General features: G+C 34.7%; 1 protein-coding gene across 6 annotated transcripts in view; it reads right to left on the bottom strand.

Annotated features, from left to right (window-relative positions):
• Positions 1-19238, bottom strand: part of Echdc1 (ethylmalonyl-CoA decarboxylase 1) — a 33780-nt gene extending 14542 nt beyond the window's left edge. The window contains exons 1-5 of one of the 6 annotated variants that reach the window (XM_046427598.2): positions 19086-19235; positions 18147-18241; positions 12183-12404; positions 5673-5815; positions 1141-1193 (exon numbers count right to left, since the gene is read on the bottom strand). In XM_046427598.2, coding sequence (XP_046283554.1) covers positions 1141-1193; positions 5673-5815; positions 12183-12404; positions 18147-18162 — 434 coding nt within the window. In that variant the 5' untranslated portion in view covers positions 18163-18241; positions 19086-19235. Of the gene's footprint in view, positions 1-1140; positions 1194-5672; positions 5816-12182; positions 12405-18146; positions 18242-18675; positions 18694-18803 lie in introns of those variants that run through there. The other 5 variants (XM_046427597.2, XM_046427595.2, XM_046427600.2 and 2 more) reach the window with 5 other exon arrangements.
• Between the last annotated feature and the right edge of the window lie 452 nt (positions 19239-19690).

Raw genomic sequence — 19690 nt, forward strand, 5'->3', positions numbered from 1 at the left:
CTCAAAAGCTGGCAACTGTGAATAATTTAACGTAATATCATCTTAGTCCATTTTTACTAAAATTACTTAAGGGTAGGAAAATTAAGGCTGCAGCCATGGTGGAAACTGTGATCTAGAAGATAGGGGTCCAAAACTGTATACTGAAGGTTCCTCAAAAATCTTCTCATTAGTGCTTGAAATGATCCACAGATTAATCCTATGTGGAGACATTATTTTGTGTTATAAAATAAATCTTTTACCTTTTCTGTTTGTAAGAATGTGTGACTACTACATGGTAAGTCTAAAATGTTTTAAAAGTATGGAATTTTTTTATAGGTTCTAAACAAAAAGTGAAGCTGCAGATGTAAAATAACTGAGTGCTCCTTGATACATACTGCTCCCAAGTAGAAAAGATTGTCTAAAAAAGAATAACTTTTCACATGAATTTGAGAAAAAGTCAGGCATAATAGGGGAAAGAGATGAATTCAGGAGTTAAGATAATGAAAAAAAGTATTTTAGAATAGTAATATTATAATTCAATCACTCTATCAGATATAATGAGTAACAAAAATAGTGATGAATACCAATAAATAAGTATGCTTAAATATAAAATTCCTTAGTTTTTATAATTTTTAAATTGCCTATAATCAGAATGTGAAAGTAGAAAGTTAATTAGCCCAAATATGTCAGTTTGTATGTCCAAATGCATAAAAGAATTGTCTCCCCTTTTCTTCTTCATCTAGATGCAAAGTAAATCCATCTCTCAGAAAGCTGTAGTCTTCTCCAATCTTTAATTCTTTTTCTCTCCTCTGGATTCACTCCACTCCATATTCTACTAACTTAAATATGTGATAATCTTTATCTGTTTTTAATAGATCACTGTCTATATTTTGCTCTAATATCAGTATTTGACTCCCCCCATGTCTATTCCTTAATATACCTAGTGATATAAGCTCCTTAGGGAAAGGGGCTAGGTCTAAATTCTTTTCTTCAGTACTCATGTACATTTCATTAGCAACTAAATGACTGTTCTCCACACATCACTAGAATATACACAATTTGAAAATTAGTAATTATTTTTTAACTGGTATAAATAATGGAATAGTAAAGAGAGATTTTTGATCTTTTAGAAATTATAAATTTAAAAGAAAGATACATTACCTCATAAATCTTGTTAAGGTGTTTTGCATGAACATGGATAAGGCCACTCCATCCTTTAAATAAAAATAAGCATAAAACAAAGGTATAACACACATGTATTACCTAAGAAATATTTTTAAAATTCAGCTTTTAGTATAAACAATGAAGACAAAAATATATCTAACTTAAAAAAAATGAAATTTCTATTTAAAACCCTTTGATGCTGTCTGAAATTCAAATAATGCAGTATTTTACTCTTGATGTCCTAAAGGTTCTTGAGCTCAGCTTTGCATGAGATTATGACGAACAAGAAGCAGGTATGAGAGTCAGATCACATACCTAGAACAGCGAAGCATTCCACTCTGGGTAATCTGGGGGAAGAAGCATAAGATACACCCACCTATTAACCCTATGAATATAAACACATAAAAGGAGGAAGGGAAGAAGCAAAAAGTTGTAATATGTTTTCATGTTCTGTACGCCTAAGGCTTTTATACTGGTATCTCCACAAATTGCAAATGTCTTAAAAGTAGTCCAAATGTATTATATATTCTTTTTCACCTCACATACTTTGGTCAACACAGTATGATCTGGCCTTCAACCTGCTCCCAAATAACTTCCCTCAAACTTTCTAATAGTCTCTTCATCAAATTAAATGACTTCTCTTTCTCTGTTGTCTTCTCTTTCTCCATAACAGGTAGTACATTTTTCTGACCAGTTTCTTTATCCTGATCCTCACAGTTTAATGGCAAAATTTTATACTCCCAATTCTCTTCCTATTTCTTTGATTATTCGTTTCTAGGTTTCATTCCTAACTCTTTTTATTCAGCTAATACCCTAAATGCACATGTTCTCAAAAATCTAATCCACGATTCTTTCTTGTTTTTTATTTATACTTTCTTCCTTGGAAGATTCATCCACTTCCAAAGACTTCAACTACTGTTTTTAAGCTAAATGTTAAAACCTAGTAGATACTTTCGCATTCTGCCAACATCTCAAACTTAGCATGGCAAAACCAAATGGGAATTAAAGAGCTGAGTGTGAATCCTAGTGCTACCCCTTAATAACAACATGAACTTAAGAGAATCATAACTATGAACTTCATTTTCCTCTTCCATAAGGAATGAGGAAGAAAAAAAATCTTGTTTTATTTGATTCAAATGGTGATTGGAAAGGTAGAAATGTACCTACACACTCTGTAGAAGATTACATAAAGAGTAGAGTCTCTACACCATGAAGCTTATAGATGGAGTCTGATTACTTCCTCTCTCTAAAGAAAACTCCTTACAGTTCATGCAACATCTGTGGTGATCAATTCCAAATCTTATAATTGGATTAAAATCTGCATTATTTGTTGCCATTTTATTCTTTTCTCCCTCCCATAACTTTTCAGGGCTAATCCTTTCATCATGTTATTCCATTACTTGGTCTGTAAGATAGTAAGAATTTTAATTGCCTAACAGGGACAGTTGGAACTTTTCTCCTGTTCATTAAACAAAGGCTACCAAAATGAAACCAACTTTTTAAGGGATCAGTTACACTTGAAAGGAGAAAAAAAGTATAGTAAAGATATACAAATACAATAAATGTTAATAGCTATTAATGATGCTATAGGTACATGAGGATTTCATTCTATTAGTCTCTTGTTTTTATTTGATAATTTTCATTAGTAAACATTTTTAAGATTGAAAAATTACAGTGACAAAAATACTAAATGATTACCCTTTTCAAAAAAATTCACTTAATAATCACTTTAAAGCATTTTATTATAATTACAAGGGAATGTACTACAATTTACTAAAATTATCAAATATTCCAATCACCCCATCATTCTCAGAAAAGGCAAATTCACCAAATAAGCAGATGCTAATGATGCATCTATAACAACAAAGAGTCAGTATGTTGGATAAAGTGCCCCATTGAGAGAAAACAGTTTGCATTTAAGTCATGTTAAAAAGTCTTCAAATAACTCAACTGTAAGAGTACAATGTATTTAACAGATAGCTGCAACTCATATACATGCATGAGCTTCGTAAGCCCCAAAGCTATTTTTAATTTCAGTTTTACATGTATTTATAGCTATTTCTCAAGTACATAAGAATATAGTCTACATGTAAAATGGTTGTCAGAAACTTTACATATATCATTTCTAGTTCTTGTTAATTGTAGAATAAATGTGATAAAATACCCTCTATACATATATACTATGTTTCTTAATATTATTTTTATGATATATATTTCTTATACTATGACTAGGGAAACTTCATAGAAATACAATAAAGAATTCATTTATACTGAAAAATGCTTTAAACAAAATAGGTCAATTCTAATCTGGAATTTAAGCATACTCATTATAAAGCAGATTTGCAATTCCTTATTTTCTTGAAGAAACTTGGAAGATGCATATAGCAAGAAGCAATGGACACCTCTAGTTCTCAGCTATCAATCAACAAATTTATTGCAGACACTGATGATAGCATATTACTTGGAAAATGTCTATACTACAAAGAGCAAACTTACCTAAGTCTGGACAAAAATTCTCTCAATAAATGTTGTTACAACATGACTCACATCATACCAATAATTTATACACCCCTCCTACCCCTCCTAACACACACAACACGCACATACTTCCACTCTGTCTTTTACACATATGGGAAAAAAGTCCTGGCTACATGATCTAAAGAGACAGAAACAACTTTCTGACTACAAGAAAATAAGAAAGTAGAATTAGAATTCATCTTTTTAGAGATGTTTTCCTACATAACTTATATCAGGCCCACAATAATCTATTATTTCATTCTATCTTGATAGTATCTTTTGTGAACTAAGGTGAATAGTAATACAACCATTCTAGAGATGACAATGATGTGTGTTTATACATATATGTAAAAGCTTTATATATATATAAAATATATATTTTATATATATATATAAAATCAGATGAATTATTTTCATATATTGCGGGTCACCCAGTTAATTACTGATAAAGCTTGGGAAACAATCCATCCCTTCAAATTTCCAGGTTAAAGTTCTCACCATTCCAACACATTACAAATTTAAGTCTAGAAGTGGTGCTGTAATTCCACATCATCTCAAGGATAATAAGGTTTATTACTATCTCAAACTCTTTGAAATAAAAATAAAAGCCAACTTTTTCAAACACAGGGCTAGTAGCCACTTTATTATATATTATCCTGAATCTTTACAATAGCTCTATAAAATATGTATTATAATCCTCATTTAAAGATTAGGAAAATAAGGGCTGGGGTTGTGGCTCAGTGGTAGAACTCTTGCCTAGTATACGTGAGACACTGGGTTCAAACTTCAGCACCACATAAAAATAAATAAATAAAATAAAGGTATTGTGTCCATCTACAACTAAAAATTAAAAATTATATTAGGAAAACAGACTTAGAAAGATTAAGTGTTTTGCCCAATTGCTTGGCCAGAAAGTGTTAAAACCAGCATTCAAATCTAATTCCATCAAAATCAATGCTCTGGTTTATCAGAAGAGATTTTCTCTTACATATTTATGCAAATAGGAATAATATACTACATACACTGGTATGAGACTTGTGAAATATCATTAAAACTTAAATACCTACACATAACCCACTATTATTAAATGGATAACAAATACTACTTACTTTTTTCCCTACTTTCATTTCCCCCTTCCTTTCACTTCATTTTCTTTCCCTTCCCTTCCCTTTCTTTTCTTTTTCTTTTTGACCTATGGAATGTGGGCTGAATTCAAGAAAAACCAGTTCCTTTGAGGACTGATAATGGAAAAGGATTAGGATTCCTACTCTAACAGGTAATTCACAAGCATACTTTTAAAATCATTAATACTGGTTGAAATTTACTATGTGTCAGTTTGCTAGGTGCCTATGTATACCTTGTCAAACTCCTCATCAGAGATGCTAGGGAGCTTACAATTAAAAAACTCAAAAGTCTTGATGATTTTAATTATAACCTTTGGTCATTACTAATCTTCCTGGCCTTCCTTTTTTTCAGTCCTTCATATTATCGTACCTTAACCTTTAAGAAGCAAAACAAATGGCTACAAAAGGAGTAGTTATTTCACCTGACTTCTAGAAAGAAGGTGATGATCTTGAATTTAACCTATCATCTTAGTGTTACCAATTTATATCACTAATTTAAAATCTTATGATAGTCTTCCAGATTACAAAGCAGTATTTTAGTAGACATCCCAAGCCTCCAAAAATCTGTGAGGTAGATTTTACTACTTCCATGGAGCTGAGGAATAAAAGGCCAACCTTCTTAATTTTCTCAGTTATGGGCCAGATCTATACCTAAACCCAAGATTCTAAATTCAGAGCTTTCTTCTTCTGCCATGTGAAAGGTTCAATTAACCCAGGAATATGCCATATCAATGGCCTTGAAAAAGAGATTCCCAATACTCAGATCTTAGTTTCTAAGAAAGCTATTTAAGAGTACAAGTCATTCTAATAACCACATAAGTAAAATATAAATATCTTAAACGTCTGGTCGACATGTACAACCTAAAGCATAATTCACATAACACTTGCCTGCGGAGTTCCTAGAGCTTTCACAGCATTCAGATCAGATCCTGAAGAGAAAGTATTTTTTGCCCCACGAACAATGAGGCCTTTCCCTTCTGTCCAATTTTCCAATTCAATCACTTTCTCCAAAAGTTGTAGCATCATAACACCTGCCAGAGAGGGAAGAGGAAAAATCACAACACATGTAAGAGATTACAAAAACAGAAATAATTCAGAAATAAAAGTGTATCAAGCAAGCCCAGATGGCATTCGAGAAGTTAGACCAACAGAGGCGGTGTTGGACCACTGGGGCACCAGCCTTTTGCTAGCCCCAACAACCATGGGGCAGTGTTTCACAATGAGGTAGAGATCAAGGACTTACAATATGATAACTCCGAAATGTATTTCTACACCTGCCTGTGTGGGGATAACTTTTCCATCACCAAGGAAGATTTGGAGAATGGGGAAGATGTGGCAATATGTCCTAGCTGTTCTCTCATAAGAAAGTGATTCATGACAAAGATCAATTTATGTGTGGAGAAACAGCCCCAGCACCTTCAACTAACAAAAAATTACTTAAATGCTTTAGGAATCCACATCCTGAACAGTTGAGAATGAGCCCAGATGGAAATATCAAATGCAGAGTAACTGATTTTTTCATGGGGACAGCTGTTTCGTGGTTTGTCATTCTGTTAGCCCATGGGTCCTTTCACCAACTGCTGAGTTCATCTTCAAATACAAAAGTGAGCCCAAGACATGTCATACCTGGATTTCATGTTTAGAACATTGAATTGGAAACATTTTTAATTATCCACCTGAATTTAAAGGAAGATAATTTTAAATCAGTGCTTTCTTTCCCTTAGTTATCATTTTTATACCTTAAACCTAATTCAGTATCTGATATAACAGCATCATCTACCTCAGTCATTAGGATTTATTAAAAAGAGATTATATTTTTAACTAGTTACTAAGATGGTTAAAATTAGCTTTCTTTGAAATTTGACCATCAGCTTTATTATATTAACTTAAATAAAAATCCACTACTTCCTCAGTACTGCCCTTCTGGTTCCATCACCAAGACAGTCTCCAATATTAGAATGTTCAGGTGCTGTTCAGCATGTCATTTGTGTTACACTTCATGGACAGAGTTCTATTGCGGTATTAAAGAGAAAAGATTGACTATATTTTCTCCATTGCTACAGGTAAGTGAATAAGGAAGAAAAGTCTAAAGTGAAATGGTCAAAGAAGTAGAGATTCCTTATGTTCTTTAAAAATCATGACTAGATTTAAAAAAAAAACCTGAAGGAAGCAAACAAGCCAACTTAGTAAATGAATGCTTTATTTTACCAGATCAAAGCAAATATTTTTGTGTCTAGATTTTTGGTTATTTTCTGATATAACCAATGAAATTGCATTTCAGAGAGGGGTTAATGCCAAGACTATATGGCTGGTGCCAGTGCTTTTAGCCTATCACAGTATTGTGTCCCTACTCCTAAAAAGCAAAGTATCTATAATAGAGAATGAACTTGAAAATGGAAGGCCTGTTCTGAATAAATATATCCATGTGGACACATCTAATAAGCCTCTATAGCATGCAACCAAACCAAACATGCACTCCTACCAGAGAAATGTTGCCAGGGAGAAAGAGAAATATATGAAGATAGACTATTAGTCTTCCTTTGCTAGAGTGCTGAGAGTAGAAAGAAATTATAATCAAAAGAAAATTGGAAAATTTCCATTACAAACACAACTTTGCTGTGTGTATGAAAATGTACTGATATCTGACAAGTTATTTTGGGTATGGCTCCTGCAATTAGAAAGCCTGCTAGAGTATGTACTGATTGATAAATAAACTACACTCCTTTGAAGTTTAAATTAAAACAAGTGGACTTTTTCTTTTTTAAACCTGGCAGCAGCATGGCTATATGCAACTATTAGGCTGAAACATAATAAATTAAAAATTATATGCTAGCTGTACTTGGTACATTATATGGCATATTCATGACATGATGAAATCTCACTGCTGTTAGGAACACTGTCAGCCCAGAAATAATCCACACTACTTTGAAAAGCAAAGTGACTGCTCAGATGAACAGAGTAGGGTACAGGTTGACTCCGGTGGGCAGGAACCTGCAAAGAGAAATGAACTATCTTCAAGCTCACTGTAGATGGTGTTAACATAAACACTCTCTCTGCTGTTGATGAAAAGTTGCCCAAGTTCAAACATCCCAGGAGAAAAGAAATACAACAAGAAATACAAGTCAGTGACTGTTGATAATATTGCAATAATAGGAATGTTGGTTTTTTGTTTTCTTTTGTGGTGCTGGGGATTGAACCCACAGGGACTTGTGCATGCAAGGCAAACACTCTACCAACTGAGCTATATCCCCAGACCTAATGATTTTGTTTTAAATCAACTGAGTTGCTTAAGTTTTAGAACTACAATATTACATACCAGGAATGAATCCTATAGTAAGCAGAAAGTAAAATCAAGGTTTTCAGGTATGACTCGAGTTCTGAGTGATGCTTGTGCCTTATTTATTCCCACAGACATTTGTGGAACACCTCTGTGATTTACGCCAATCTAACCAATTTAACCCAATCTCTGTCTGATTAGCTCTGGAGTCTGAGGCCAGGCCAGTGGATCCCTCACTGTACAGGTATAGGAAATAGGGTCAGTTTCCAGCTACCAGTTCCCATTCAGTTGTGGGACATTGCCAGAACAGATAGGGCAAGTGAAACCGTTATAAACTCAACACTGTCTGAATCATGAATTACAGGGAATAGAATTTCCAGTTTTCATCAACAATGTTACCACACTTCTGGGTTTGAAAATTAAGTCAGCTATTTAAAGGATTTTGCATATCCTTCAAAGATTAAGAAACATTTTTCTTAGATAGCACCAAACATTTTTTATAACTGTACATATTAATTTATTACCAGTATAAACTGTATTGTCATGCTAAATAAAATCTTGATAATTAAAAAAAATGTCAAGCAAGACTTTTAGTTCATGAATTTTACAAATATTTACTGAATGTCTATCAAATGCCTATTTGTACTAGTACAACAGAGTACATAGAGGATCTATGAGTCTCTGCTTTAAAGATACAAATTTTTTAGTTTATCTATCTCTACCTCAAGAATTCATACAAATAGCTAGGAGTGATGGAGCATACCTGTAATCCCTGTGGCTGGGGAGACTGAGGCAGGAGGATTGTGAGTTCAAAGCTAGCCTCAGCAACTTACCAAGGCCCTAAGTAACTCAGCAAGACCTTGTCTCAAAATAAAATATAAAAAGGGCTGGGTATGTGGCTCAGTGATTAAGGGGCCCTGGGCTCAATCCCTGGTACCAAAAGAATTCATACAAATATATATTTAAGTAGGAAAGTTAAATTTATCATACACGTCCCAGGAGTAGGAACAGGAACATACAATTTGAGATGAGGAAAACTTACTTCTTAGGGTAAACATAAAAATATAGAGATAACTTCACAGCAAATGCATAAGTGTCCCAACTGACAATCTTAACAAACGTTATAACATACAACTATGAGATCTTGTGACAATCCAAACATATGGTATACTGGAATAAGTGAAATTCCTACTCTGTTCATACAAGTAGGAGTATAACAGGATGCCAGTTGAGGAAAGTTCAGGAAGTAAATATCTTATTCCATGACTGATGAACTGTGCTTTTACAAACCCAAGGTAAACCACAGATACTCTTCACATGCCTTCCAACCATGAAATCTATGAATTATTGATTAGATATTTCAAAATTCTATTTGAGCATCCTTATAATAAATTTAAAACAGAAAAAGAAACTTTAAAGATTTAATCAGGGACTTTTAAATGTGCTTATCTTTGGTAATGTTCCAAGTTTATAAAGTCTGTAATGTTTTCAACATAATTAATTTTATTTTCCTTTGCCTAGAAAACTTCAAAGTAGAAGCAATGTAAAGATCACAACAAAGGGTTAAAATGCCAAAGAATCTGTACAAGTTTCCAGAAAATTTTTATAGCTCATATTAAACTACATACATTTAATTTTGTAATATAAAATCCCTACTGTCAGAGCTATTATTTTCTTTGCCATTTTTTGAAGTAACCAGTAGCAAGGTGGTTCTACAACAAATGTTAAATCAATGTTTGGACTTAGAAAATTGAGTAATGTAGCTATCCTCTCTAATCACTAATTATGGCACATTTAGAACTGTAACCCTTCCCAAGAAAGTCCTAGGTGCCTAGAAGTAGAGCTCTTGTTCTCAAATGATTTCCAGTTTAGCAGGGGAAATAAAAGACCTACATGTTTAAGGTAAGAATAAATCTATATAGGCAAATATGGATCTCAAATTATCTAAGATATTTAAGTATCTACAAATAATTATGTTGGCCTTGAATCTAACAATATCTATACAATAGTTAATCTTAAATTCATTTTTTTGACTTTGTGAAATAAAGTATCTGGATGAATGATTCTCACTCATCCTTTCCCCACTAAACCTAATTAAACATCATTACTCAAATCAAAGCAGCTCTGTTTTTACTAAATTGATACATTATGCATTAAATTAGTGTTTCCTATAGAACAAAAGATTATTTGTAACTATTCAGTAGCAAATTAGAACCATTAATATAATTTAATCCTCTAGAGCATTCTTGACTTTCTAATTTTATTTTTCCTGGGCTAATATCAAATTTGGATTTTATTCCTTAAAGCTAACTGAAAGTATGGAACTACAGCATCTAATAAAGTAATGATGAAGCACATGTAGCTACTGAGAACTTGAAATGAGGCTAAACTGAGAAGTACAGTGAGTTTAAGACCACCTTTTGAAGACTTAGTAAGAAAATTTCTCATTCATGTATCAGTTACTTGTTGAAATAATATTTTAGATATGCTGAGTTAAATTTAAGGTATTATTTTTAAAATCAATTTTATCTGTCTCTCTTTTGACTTTTTTTTAATGATGACTACTAGACTATTTAAAATTACACATGCAGATCACATTTGGGTTTTGTATTATATTTTATTGGTCAGCACTGACCTAGAAAAATATCTCTGGCCAGGTGTGGTGGTGCAGATCTGTAATCCCAACTGAGGCTGGAGGATTTCGAGTTCGAAGTCAGCCTCAACAACTTAGTGAGGCCCTAAATAACTCAGTGAGACCTTGTCTCTAAATAAAATACAAAAAAGGGCTGGGGATGTGGTTTAGTGGTTAAGCACTCCTGGATTCAATCCCCAGTAGCAAAAAAAAAAAAAAAAAAGAAAGAAAAGAAAAATACCTCTTAATTCTGATAAGCAGAGAGAAAAGTTGTGAGTTATAAGTACTCACTACTGGTATTTACAAAGTTTACAACTTACTCAATTATATCTGCAGTTATAATGATAATTATATACAGACACATAAAATTACTGAGATATTTTTGAGTCCAATATTCAAGTGCTACTAAAGAATAGAATTTATTCTGCCTCATGCAGTGCATAACTGACAAGTAGATCACAAAATCACCTTGAAACATAATGTGTGGTCAAGAAGGCTATTTAATACCTCTTACATAACATGGTGGTAGCGTGATTCAAATTTAAGCTTTAGTAAAAATTACCACGTTCTGTTCTCCATGTCTCTTAAATATAAAATTATTATATGCTCAGAATTTTGACTAATAGGTAAAAGTTATTCCTCAGAATCTAAGAGTTAGGCAAAAGTCAACAGATAGGCCAGTGCAGTGTTTCAATTGGAGAAATGAGTTCTAATACTCACTAGTTTGGTAAATGCTACAGAACAATAATTTATTATATGTGTTAATAATCATTATATGCAATATATAAAAAACTATTTTATTATATATAGTTTAATATATATAAATAATACATTTATAACAAATAACATTATGTATTTATAAGAAATAACATTTTGTATCTCAAAATAATTTTAAGAGGAGTTTGAAGGTCTCAACACAAGAAAATGCTAATTACTCTAATTTTAACATTATATATTAAATATATGTATCAAATTATCACACTGCACTACATATATATGACAATTAAAAATTTAAAAAGAAATTTTTTAAAAGGAGTGCCTTTTTTCCTAAAATGAACACTTTGTAGGCAACAGAGGGAAATTAACAATAACAGTCTTATCTCAATTCATTAAAAAAAATGTAAGCAAAATATTTTTTTTCATTTATGGGTTTTTCTATTCAGTTTCAGTAAATCTTTGAAACTTTTTCTTCCTTGTTTCTCAGTGGTATTAGCTGAAAACAAAGTTTTTGTATAGTTAATAAATTATGGAAAAAATAAGACTGATTTAACAGTGTCCTTTTTATCAATATCTGTGTTCACAATTCTTTTTAAAACATTAAGATACCATTTTAACATTAGTAAAAATGTTCCTGGTTCATGTAACAGTTTCATTTGGTTGCATGCATTCTACAAAGAGCAAAGATTTTGAAGATTCAGTCGCCAAAGACAAAATATGTGATAGCATGTAAGACTGAGTGTCTCATTCTTTATTTTAGAAAAGATGATACCTGAGAAAGCATTCATTTTACTGGGATTGTTCAGAGTAAGAATGCCAATGCCATTATCTTCCTTCTGAAGGTCAATGGATCCACCAGGAAACTGCTGCAATGTCTTTTTTACTTCTTCTTCATAGAAGCCATGAGAAGTATTATAAAGTGATACTCCCACTTGATGTAGTAGTTTTGTCCTTGCAGACAGAGATGTTGCATTCAAAAGATTTTTTGCCATTTCTGAAAAAACAGAGGTAAGTATACAGCTGTCCAGATTAACAGACTCAATTTTCTACTATTATGTGTTAATCAGCCACAGGCTGATTCACAAAACATATCATTTCAGTGTATCAAGGAGAATGACATAATTACAGTGCATTTACTGGGACCTAATAAAACTAAAAAGGCTTAGAAAAAATGTTGCTTTTCTCTATTTAATTAAATGTCCTGTCTCCAGGTAGTCTTTCTCATCACAGTAGTTTTTCATTTTCCAACCCTTAACTTTTTCAAAATCTAATTCAGTCCAAATATCACTGGCCTCTGGTCAGCTGGCCACCACTCTTCCAATCAGCTATTCTGTTTTCCCCTTGGAAACAGAATGCTATGAGAGCAATTGCACCCTAATAGAAATTTTATTCTTAGCATTATCCTTCCCTTTGCCATGCTTTCATACAAAAAGCTGGAAAGGATCATAAGGAAAATGGGGAAGGACAGGAATGTGTATGTGGATTTTGTGTTCTCCATGGTTCTATTCTCTTTTCTTCTTATTTTATACATATATCCTCAATAATCTCATCTTTTCCCCTAGGATTTTTTTTTGCCCTATGTAAATCAACTTTTTTTTACCTAACGAAAATCAAAACATTTTTGTTAATATAAAACATATATTCAGAAAAGTATACAAAACATAAGACACAGCTCAATAATTTTTCACTAGTTGAAAATATCCTAGTTAAAACAGCACTCAAATCAAGAAATAGAACATAACTTGAACCTCAAGAGGTCCTTTGTGCCACCTTGCACTCAGAATGCCTCAAATAAGGATGACAAACTAACCCAAGGTTAGTTTGCATACTTTTTAACTTTACATGAATTGAAAAGCATATATTCTTTTGTGTCTGGTTTCAACTTTCTACTTCTGAATCCATTGCTAATATTATGTACAATTAGAAACTAAATAGTCAATCATCATCATTCCTACATTCTATTACATGAATGTATCACAACTTACCTATTCTATGTTAACTGTCTTTTGAGGTGTTTCCAGTTTTTAGCATTACAAAGAGTTGCTATACACAACTTTGGTATGTATCTATTGGCCACTATATATACATTTCTGATGGATAAATATCTAAGAATAGAACTATTGGGTTGGTATGCTACAGCTCATCTTATCCTGATTGTTAAATATTGAAGAATTTTCAAAGTTAACTTTTTAGACCATTGGTAGTTCCAACTATTAACAAGCACTAGCATGCATGCGCACATGTGCACGAGCTCACTTTTCTCTCTCTCTCTCTCTCATACACACACACACAGCCAACTGACTGGTATACCATCAATCATAATGCATGTACTGTTTTCATTTGTTCAACTTTAGAAAATACTGTCTGCATTTTCTGAAATGATTGTACCAATGTATATTCCCATAAGTAGTGAATGTTAAATTTCCTCCACAATCTTGTTAGCACTTGCTATTGTCTTTCTCTCCCCACCCCCGCCCTTCCATTTTAAAAAGCAAATATCAATTTATCAAATAATCTGTAAAACCTGAAATACTCCTTCAAATCACTCCACAGCTACCTATAATCAAGTCTTCTGAGCATTCTAAACATATTTTATACACAGGCTATCTTATTATGCATTAATTATTAAATACTTATAAAATTTTAAAAATCTATGGTTATGAATTTCAGATTATATTACATTTAGTCATAAATAAGATAACCTAAATGTAAAGAATGAAGAAAAACAAGTGTTTGAGTCACCTAACAGGTGCTTAAAGTTAGGTTTCAGAGTGTGGATGTGTCCTATTTCCTAACCTAAATAATGGATACAATGGTAATTACTTTGTCATTGTTCTTTACATTCTTCTTATATATTTTACATTCTTCTTATATATTTTACATTCTGTGTATGCTACATATACTTCTCAGTAAACTTTTTAACAAACCCTAAAGAATATACAGATAATGTTTCCCAAACTTTTAAATTGTCAATTTCGAAGACAGTTTCTTAAGTACTCTATTTCATTTCATAATAGAAAACTCGTAAGGAACACAAATGTTACATTGGAGCCACTGATAATACAGTGTGAAGTCTTTGTCAGGTCTGGCAAGTAAGCAAAAGTCCTTATTAAAGGACTTTGTGTGTCTCTTACAAATGGACAATCAAAAAAACAGAGTTTTAGAACTGACACAAATGATAGCTCTGTGTGTGTGGGGGGGGGAGGGGGGAATGTGTGTGTTTTACTGGGGATTTAACCCAGCGGTGCTTTACCACTGAACTACATCCCAGGTCTCCTTTTTTATTTTTTTAATTTGGAGACAGGGTCGCCAATAAATTCCCAAGGCTGGTCTTGAACTCACAATCCTCCTGCTTCAGCCTCCCAAGTAGCTGGGATTACAGGTTTGCACCACTGTCCATGGCAATGGTAATATTTTGAAGGTGAGTTCCTGACTCCATTAAATTAAATTTTTAAAGAGAGACTATGCCTTATTCATAACTCTTAGCATATAATTTTAAATTCAATATTTGTGGAACTAAAAGACACATAATGCAATTCCAAAAGAATTACAAAATAGAAAAAATAATTTATTGTTGGGTTTCTAATAAATGCAAGTTCAAAGTGTGTAGGGCATTATATTTGACCAAATTCTCTTCTTCACTGGCCTCTGGTCAGCTGGCCACCACTCTTCCAATCAGCTAAGAATCTCTGTTTCCTTTCAGAAAAGGAGGGCAAGAGCTCCTTGTCTGGTTTTAATCAAGTTTATAAAAAGTTTGTACACAATATGATCTCTATTGAATCATCAATCAAAACATGGCCACTTTAAAGAAATTAGCTTATTAAGAGATAATCTAAAGGTACTCTGCATATCTATAATGCCCATTTTATATACTTTATAAGGAAGGGTCTATTAGTATATTCTTCCTACTTTAACTATTTGCCTAGATATCTCACAAAGCTGTTGGATAGTAAGCAAAAGTCCTTATTAAAGGACTTTGTGTGTCTCTTACAAATGGACAATCAAAAAAAAAACAGAGTTTTACATCCTGATACATCCTTTGTAATTTTCTTAGAATGACAGGCAGTATACCTAGTAGATACTAAGGTAAATACCTAATAATTATTGTTAGCACACTTAAATGAGAAACCAGTATCCTTATTCTTACTCCCCCTTTCAGAGACACATAATAGTTTTGAGCATTCTATAAGAGTCAACAAAGGAATCTGCTTCCACTGATACTCCTGTTTTGGATTCACTGTGATCTGTTCTCCCATTATGTCTTTACTAGTTGGTCTCTACATGTCACCTCCAGAACAACCCCTGCAGAACCCTCAGACCCTTGTGGAAAAGGAACCTGGGGTTGCTTTCAGTCTAGGGAATGTCCCTTCCTAAGAAAGCAACATAGGGTAGGGCTCAGGGTTCCTTAGGGCTCCTTCCAGGTCTAGAGAAAATATGTTCTCAAGATCAGTAAATAGCTCAGCTCACACAGAACCCAAGTGTATATACTCAGAGCCAAACATATTTCCAGGAATTTGCTTTTGTATGGACTGTGTGTGCTCTCTGTATGTTTTATCCCCAGGGACAATCAAATATAGAGGCAACTCAATTAATAAAATTAATTCGGGGCAGAAGTCCTGATCCTCTCCACACTAATCATGACTTCATATAAAAATGCTAGAGAAACTTGATATGGATTATACAACATTAAAGAAATAAATTTGCCTGTGTTTTTTATAATGCTCTATATAGGGAAAAGACTAAAGAGTCAAAACTAAAAAATACAAAGGAGTAAAGGCTTATAAAATCATTAGCATTTTAAATTATTATTGTACGATAACAGAATCAGCAAGCAATATGTTTTCTGCTCTCATTTGTAAGGGGTTTGTCTGCTACATTGTCCCTCCCTCCAGCAGCCAAGAACACTAGTGCAATTAGTATGAAATATCATCAGATCTGCTGAGAGCCACTGCCGAGTCTGTATGGCCCCTGGCATTTTGCCAACAGTATTGATTGACAGGTGAGGCATTACTATCGGCCTCTGCCGCAACTTTTGAGTTCTCGCACTATTTTGGAGTTCTCGTGGGGATTTCCAGGGATTCCCTGAGAGTTCCCATTGGTTGGGGAAGTGCAGGAGGAGGGATTTCCGGGAGAGATATTTCCGGCTGGGGCTTCCTGGACAAGCCTCCAGCTTTGGGGAGGATTCCCAGGGAGCTGTGTGAAGTGTTTTCCTGCAGTTTAAAAATAAAGTTTGTTCCTGCTTCAGTGGCTCCTGATTTGTGCCCAGCCAGACTGCGGCACAGATCCTCATCCCCTTATCTTTAAATCATTAAACATTTAAATACTTATGTAATATTATGTTATATGTAAACAACAGTAATACCTTGCCTCATTAAATATCTGTGATCTTTGAAATGCTGACTTCTTACAGGAAACCTTATATTAAGCCATGTAACATTTTCTCTATTAATTCCATATTTTTCTCTTTCTCTTCTCATTCTGTTCTTGCACTACCGTCTCTTCTTTTTTTTTTTTTTTCCTCCTCTCAGATTCCCTTCCTTGTCTGTACAAGAATAGTACCAGAAAAAAACTCAATGACACTATTTAAACCTACCAAATTAGCTGACTCAAAGTTTAGGCAGCCAAGTCTAAAAATTTGCTAAGAGCCTATTTTGTATACTTCAATCCCAATTCTAAATTTAGAGTCTAAAGTACACAGCAGGTCAATGCTGAGGAGATAACAAGGTGTTAGTCACTAGTCAACTATTATAGTATCTGAAAATATAAGTAAATACAGTTTAAGATTCAAGTTCTGTGTAAGCAAGTAGTTTAATAATCTATACTTGGTTTACTCCCTAAATCACAAGGCAACAAAAAGGTACTGAGGCATTTACAATGTTATAAACTTTCTTCAGTGTAAAAAGTTTAAAATTTGTCTTGTAGGATCGCTTGCTGCCCCATCAGAAGGCCAGTTCAGTCTTACTGCCAAGCCTCTAGAAAGAGGTAAGAGAGAAGACCTTCTGACACCCCCCCACCCCTCACCCCTGGGGGGGGGATCAAAGGTTTTGCTCTCCAATTTGTTTTCAAGTTCTACAAAGGTGATCAAATAGTCCCCGGCATGCCCCACCCCCAAAGAGAATACACTAGTTGTTTTATTAAAAGTACTTACCTATTTCACCATTATGTTAGAATCATTAACAGAAAACTAACACAGATCATACTTAAGAAAACAACCTAAGGCAGGTAGTGAACAAGAAAAAAAACAGAAGTATATGAGATTAGACTGTCAATATGCTGCCTGTTTGTCAAGGTTTCAATTTGATGTTAGGATATTATCATATAAACTTACCTTTCAAGTTTCATTACAAGTCACCCAAACCCTCTCCTTCACACAACCACAATAAAAAAGTTTCAGTTCCTCAAATCCTTCAGGATTTTCATCATTCCAAACTTTGGTATCCTTGATCTCTGTGACACATTTTTCTTCCTTAGAGTAACTCCAAGTCATCTCCTCTAACACCCTAGACAACATCACCTCTACTTTCCTTATCAAAACCTTCATTCCGTGACTTCCCTACTTCCTTAATCAAATTGCTCCACTACATTTAGCTGCATGAGGGCAATTGCCATGTCTAGAAAAATGCCTGGCAAATAGTAATTACCAATAATATTCTTAAGACTGAATTTCATACATAGGGCTAAGAAACTGGCCACAACCAACAGTCCATCTGTCCAATTCACTATTCTCATAACTCACCTTGTTTCAATTCCATGCGTCTTGCAAGGCTGATTTTCTTTACTGGAATGCTGATCACTCTCTGTCTGTGCCCCAACCAATTATTATGTACCTGTCTTTCATCCAATAAGTTGTCAAGAAAAGATCAGATGTTGTATCACCATATCCCTCCCTCCCTCCCTCAGAAGATATAAATATTAATAACCCTCCAGCTTATCTCAAGAGAGCACAAGGTCTTCAAAAGGAGTCTTCTGCTATCCCTGTCCGTGTCCATTTATCTCTACAAACTGGGAGCACCTAGAACAATGGCTGGTATACACTGAACTCCTTGATGGGGAATGTGGGAGTGCTGATTTGGATATTCTCTCAATCCTCATCAGTCTTTTCAATCATAATTTACCTATGGGTTCAATCTACATTTGTGGCCCTTCTGCGTGTGTATCGCCTTTTAATCATTGCGGCACACATACAAAAATTCTAGAATAAAGGCAGTTAAGCCAGATTGAATAAAACAGAAAGAAACAAGTACGGAGATCCCAGAGACCATTACCTAATTAACACAAGGCCTTGGAAGTCTTCAGAAATCAAATAAGTGCTTTGAAATTAGGCCTTCTTGTCCTCTTGAAAATGTTAAAAGCCCCCCACCTCCCCTGGAAAGTTTTCCGGCGCCTCCAATACCTCGGAAGGTCAGTGGGCGGCGCAAGCCACTGCATTCCCACGCCCAACAGGGGCCAGTGGGCCTGCTCGGCCGCCTGGCGAGGACCCGGCAGCGGAGCCCCTCTGCTCTCCATGTGAGATTCGCTGGGCTACGCGCTAGCATCCACTCCACAGCCACCTTGTGGGATGGTCTTCCGAATGACGCTAAGGTTACCGCCAGCTCCTACGAATACAGAGCCCGAAAGGGAGGGGAAATTCTGCTTCCGCTTCCCCACGACTCCCTTCAGCTCTCTTCCACGCTACCTTTCGGAGTCTTTTCCCTGCTTCCGCGAGAGCCTCTTCCGCTCTCCGATGCCCAAACTCTGTTCCCCCGCGTTTCCTTTCGCTCACCCAGGTCCCCTTTCAGTCCGTGGCATCCTTATTCAGACCCCGGCGGAAGTTCCGCCCCCGCTCCCTCCAGAAGTCCCTGTCCCGGGAGGACGTCGCAGTTTTGCGCTCTTCCAGGTGTCGCGAGAAAGCGTAGTACGGTGGACTCCTGTTGGGCTATCTTCCAACGTTGGGTTCTGCCATCCTGGGTTTATTCTGGGACAGGGAAGCCGCTTCATCCAGCTAGTTTCCAGCGTTCTGCTGTAAACCCGGCTTCAGATGAAGAGAAGAAAACCAGTTTAAGGGAATCGCGAAAGGGGTGGGGAGAGGTACCGAAAGCCACCCTATGTAATATATCAGAGTTTTTGAGGGATAAATGGATATTTTATCGTTTTTTTTTTTAAATCAAATACAGTGTATACCCTGAATATGACATGGCTTTTATAAAGCTCGGTAAGCGTAAAATTCTGTGCCAACACCCATTTTGCTGGCACAGACAGCAAATGCTTTGGAAGACAGATGAAAGGGAAAACCATTTTGCA

The sequence above is a fragment of the Marmota monax genome, unplaced genomic scaffold, assembly GCF_021218885.2.
Source record: "Marmota monax isolate L192 unplaced genomic scaffold, Marmota_monax_Labrador192_F-V1.1 WCK01_AAM20220418_F8-fsc00424, whole genome shotgun sequence".
NCBI classification, from domain to species: domain Eukaryota; kingdom Metazoa; phylum Chordata; class Mammalia; order Rodentia; family Sciuridae; genus Marmota; species Marmota monax.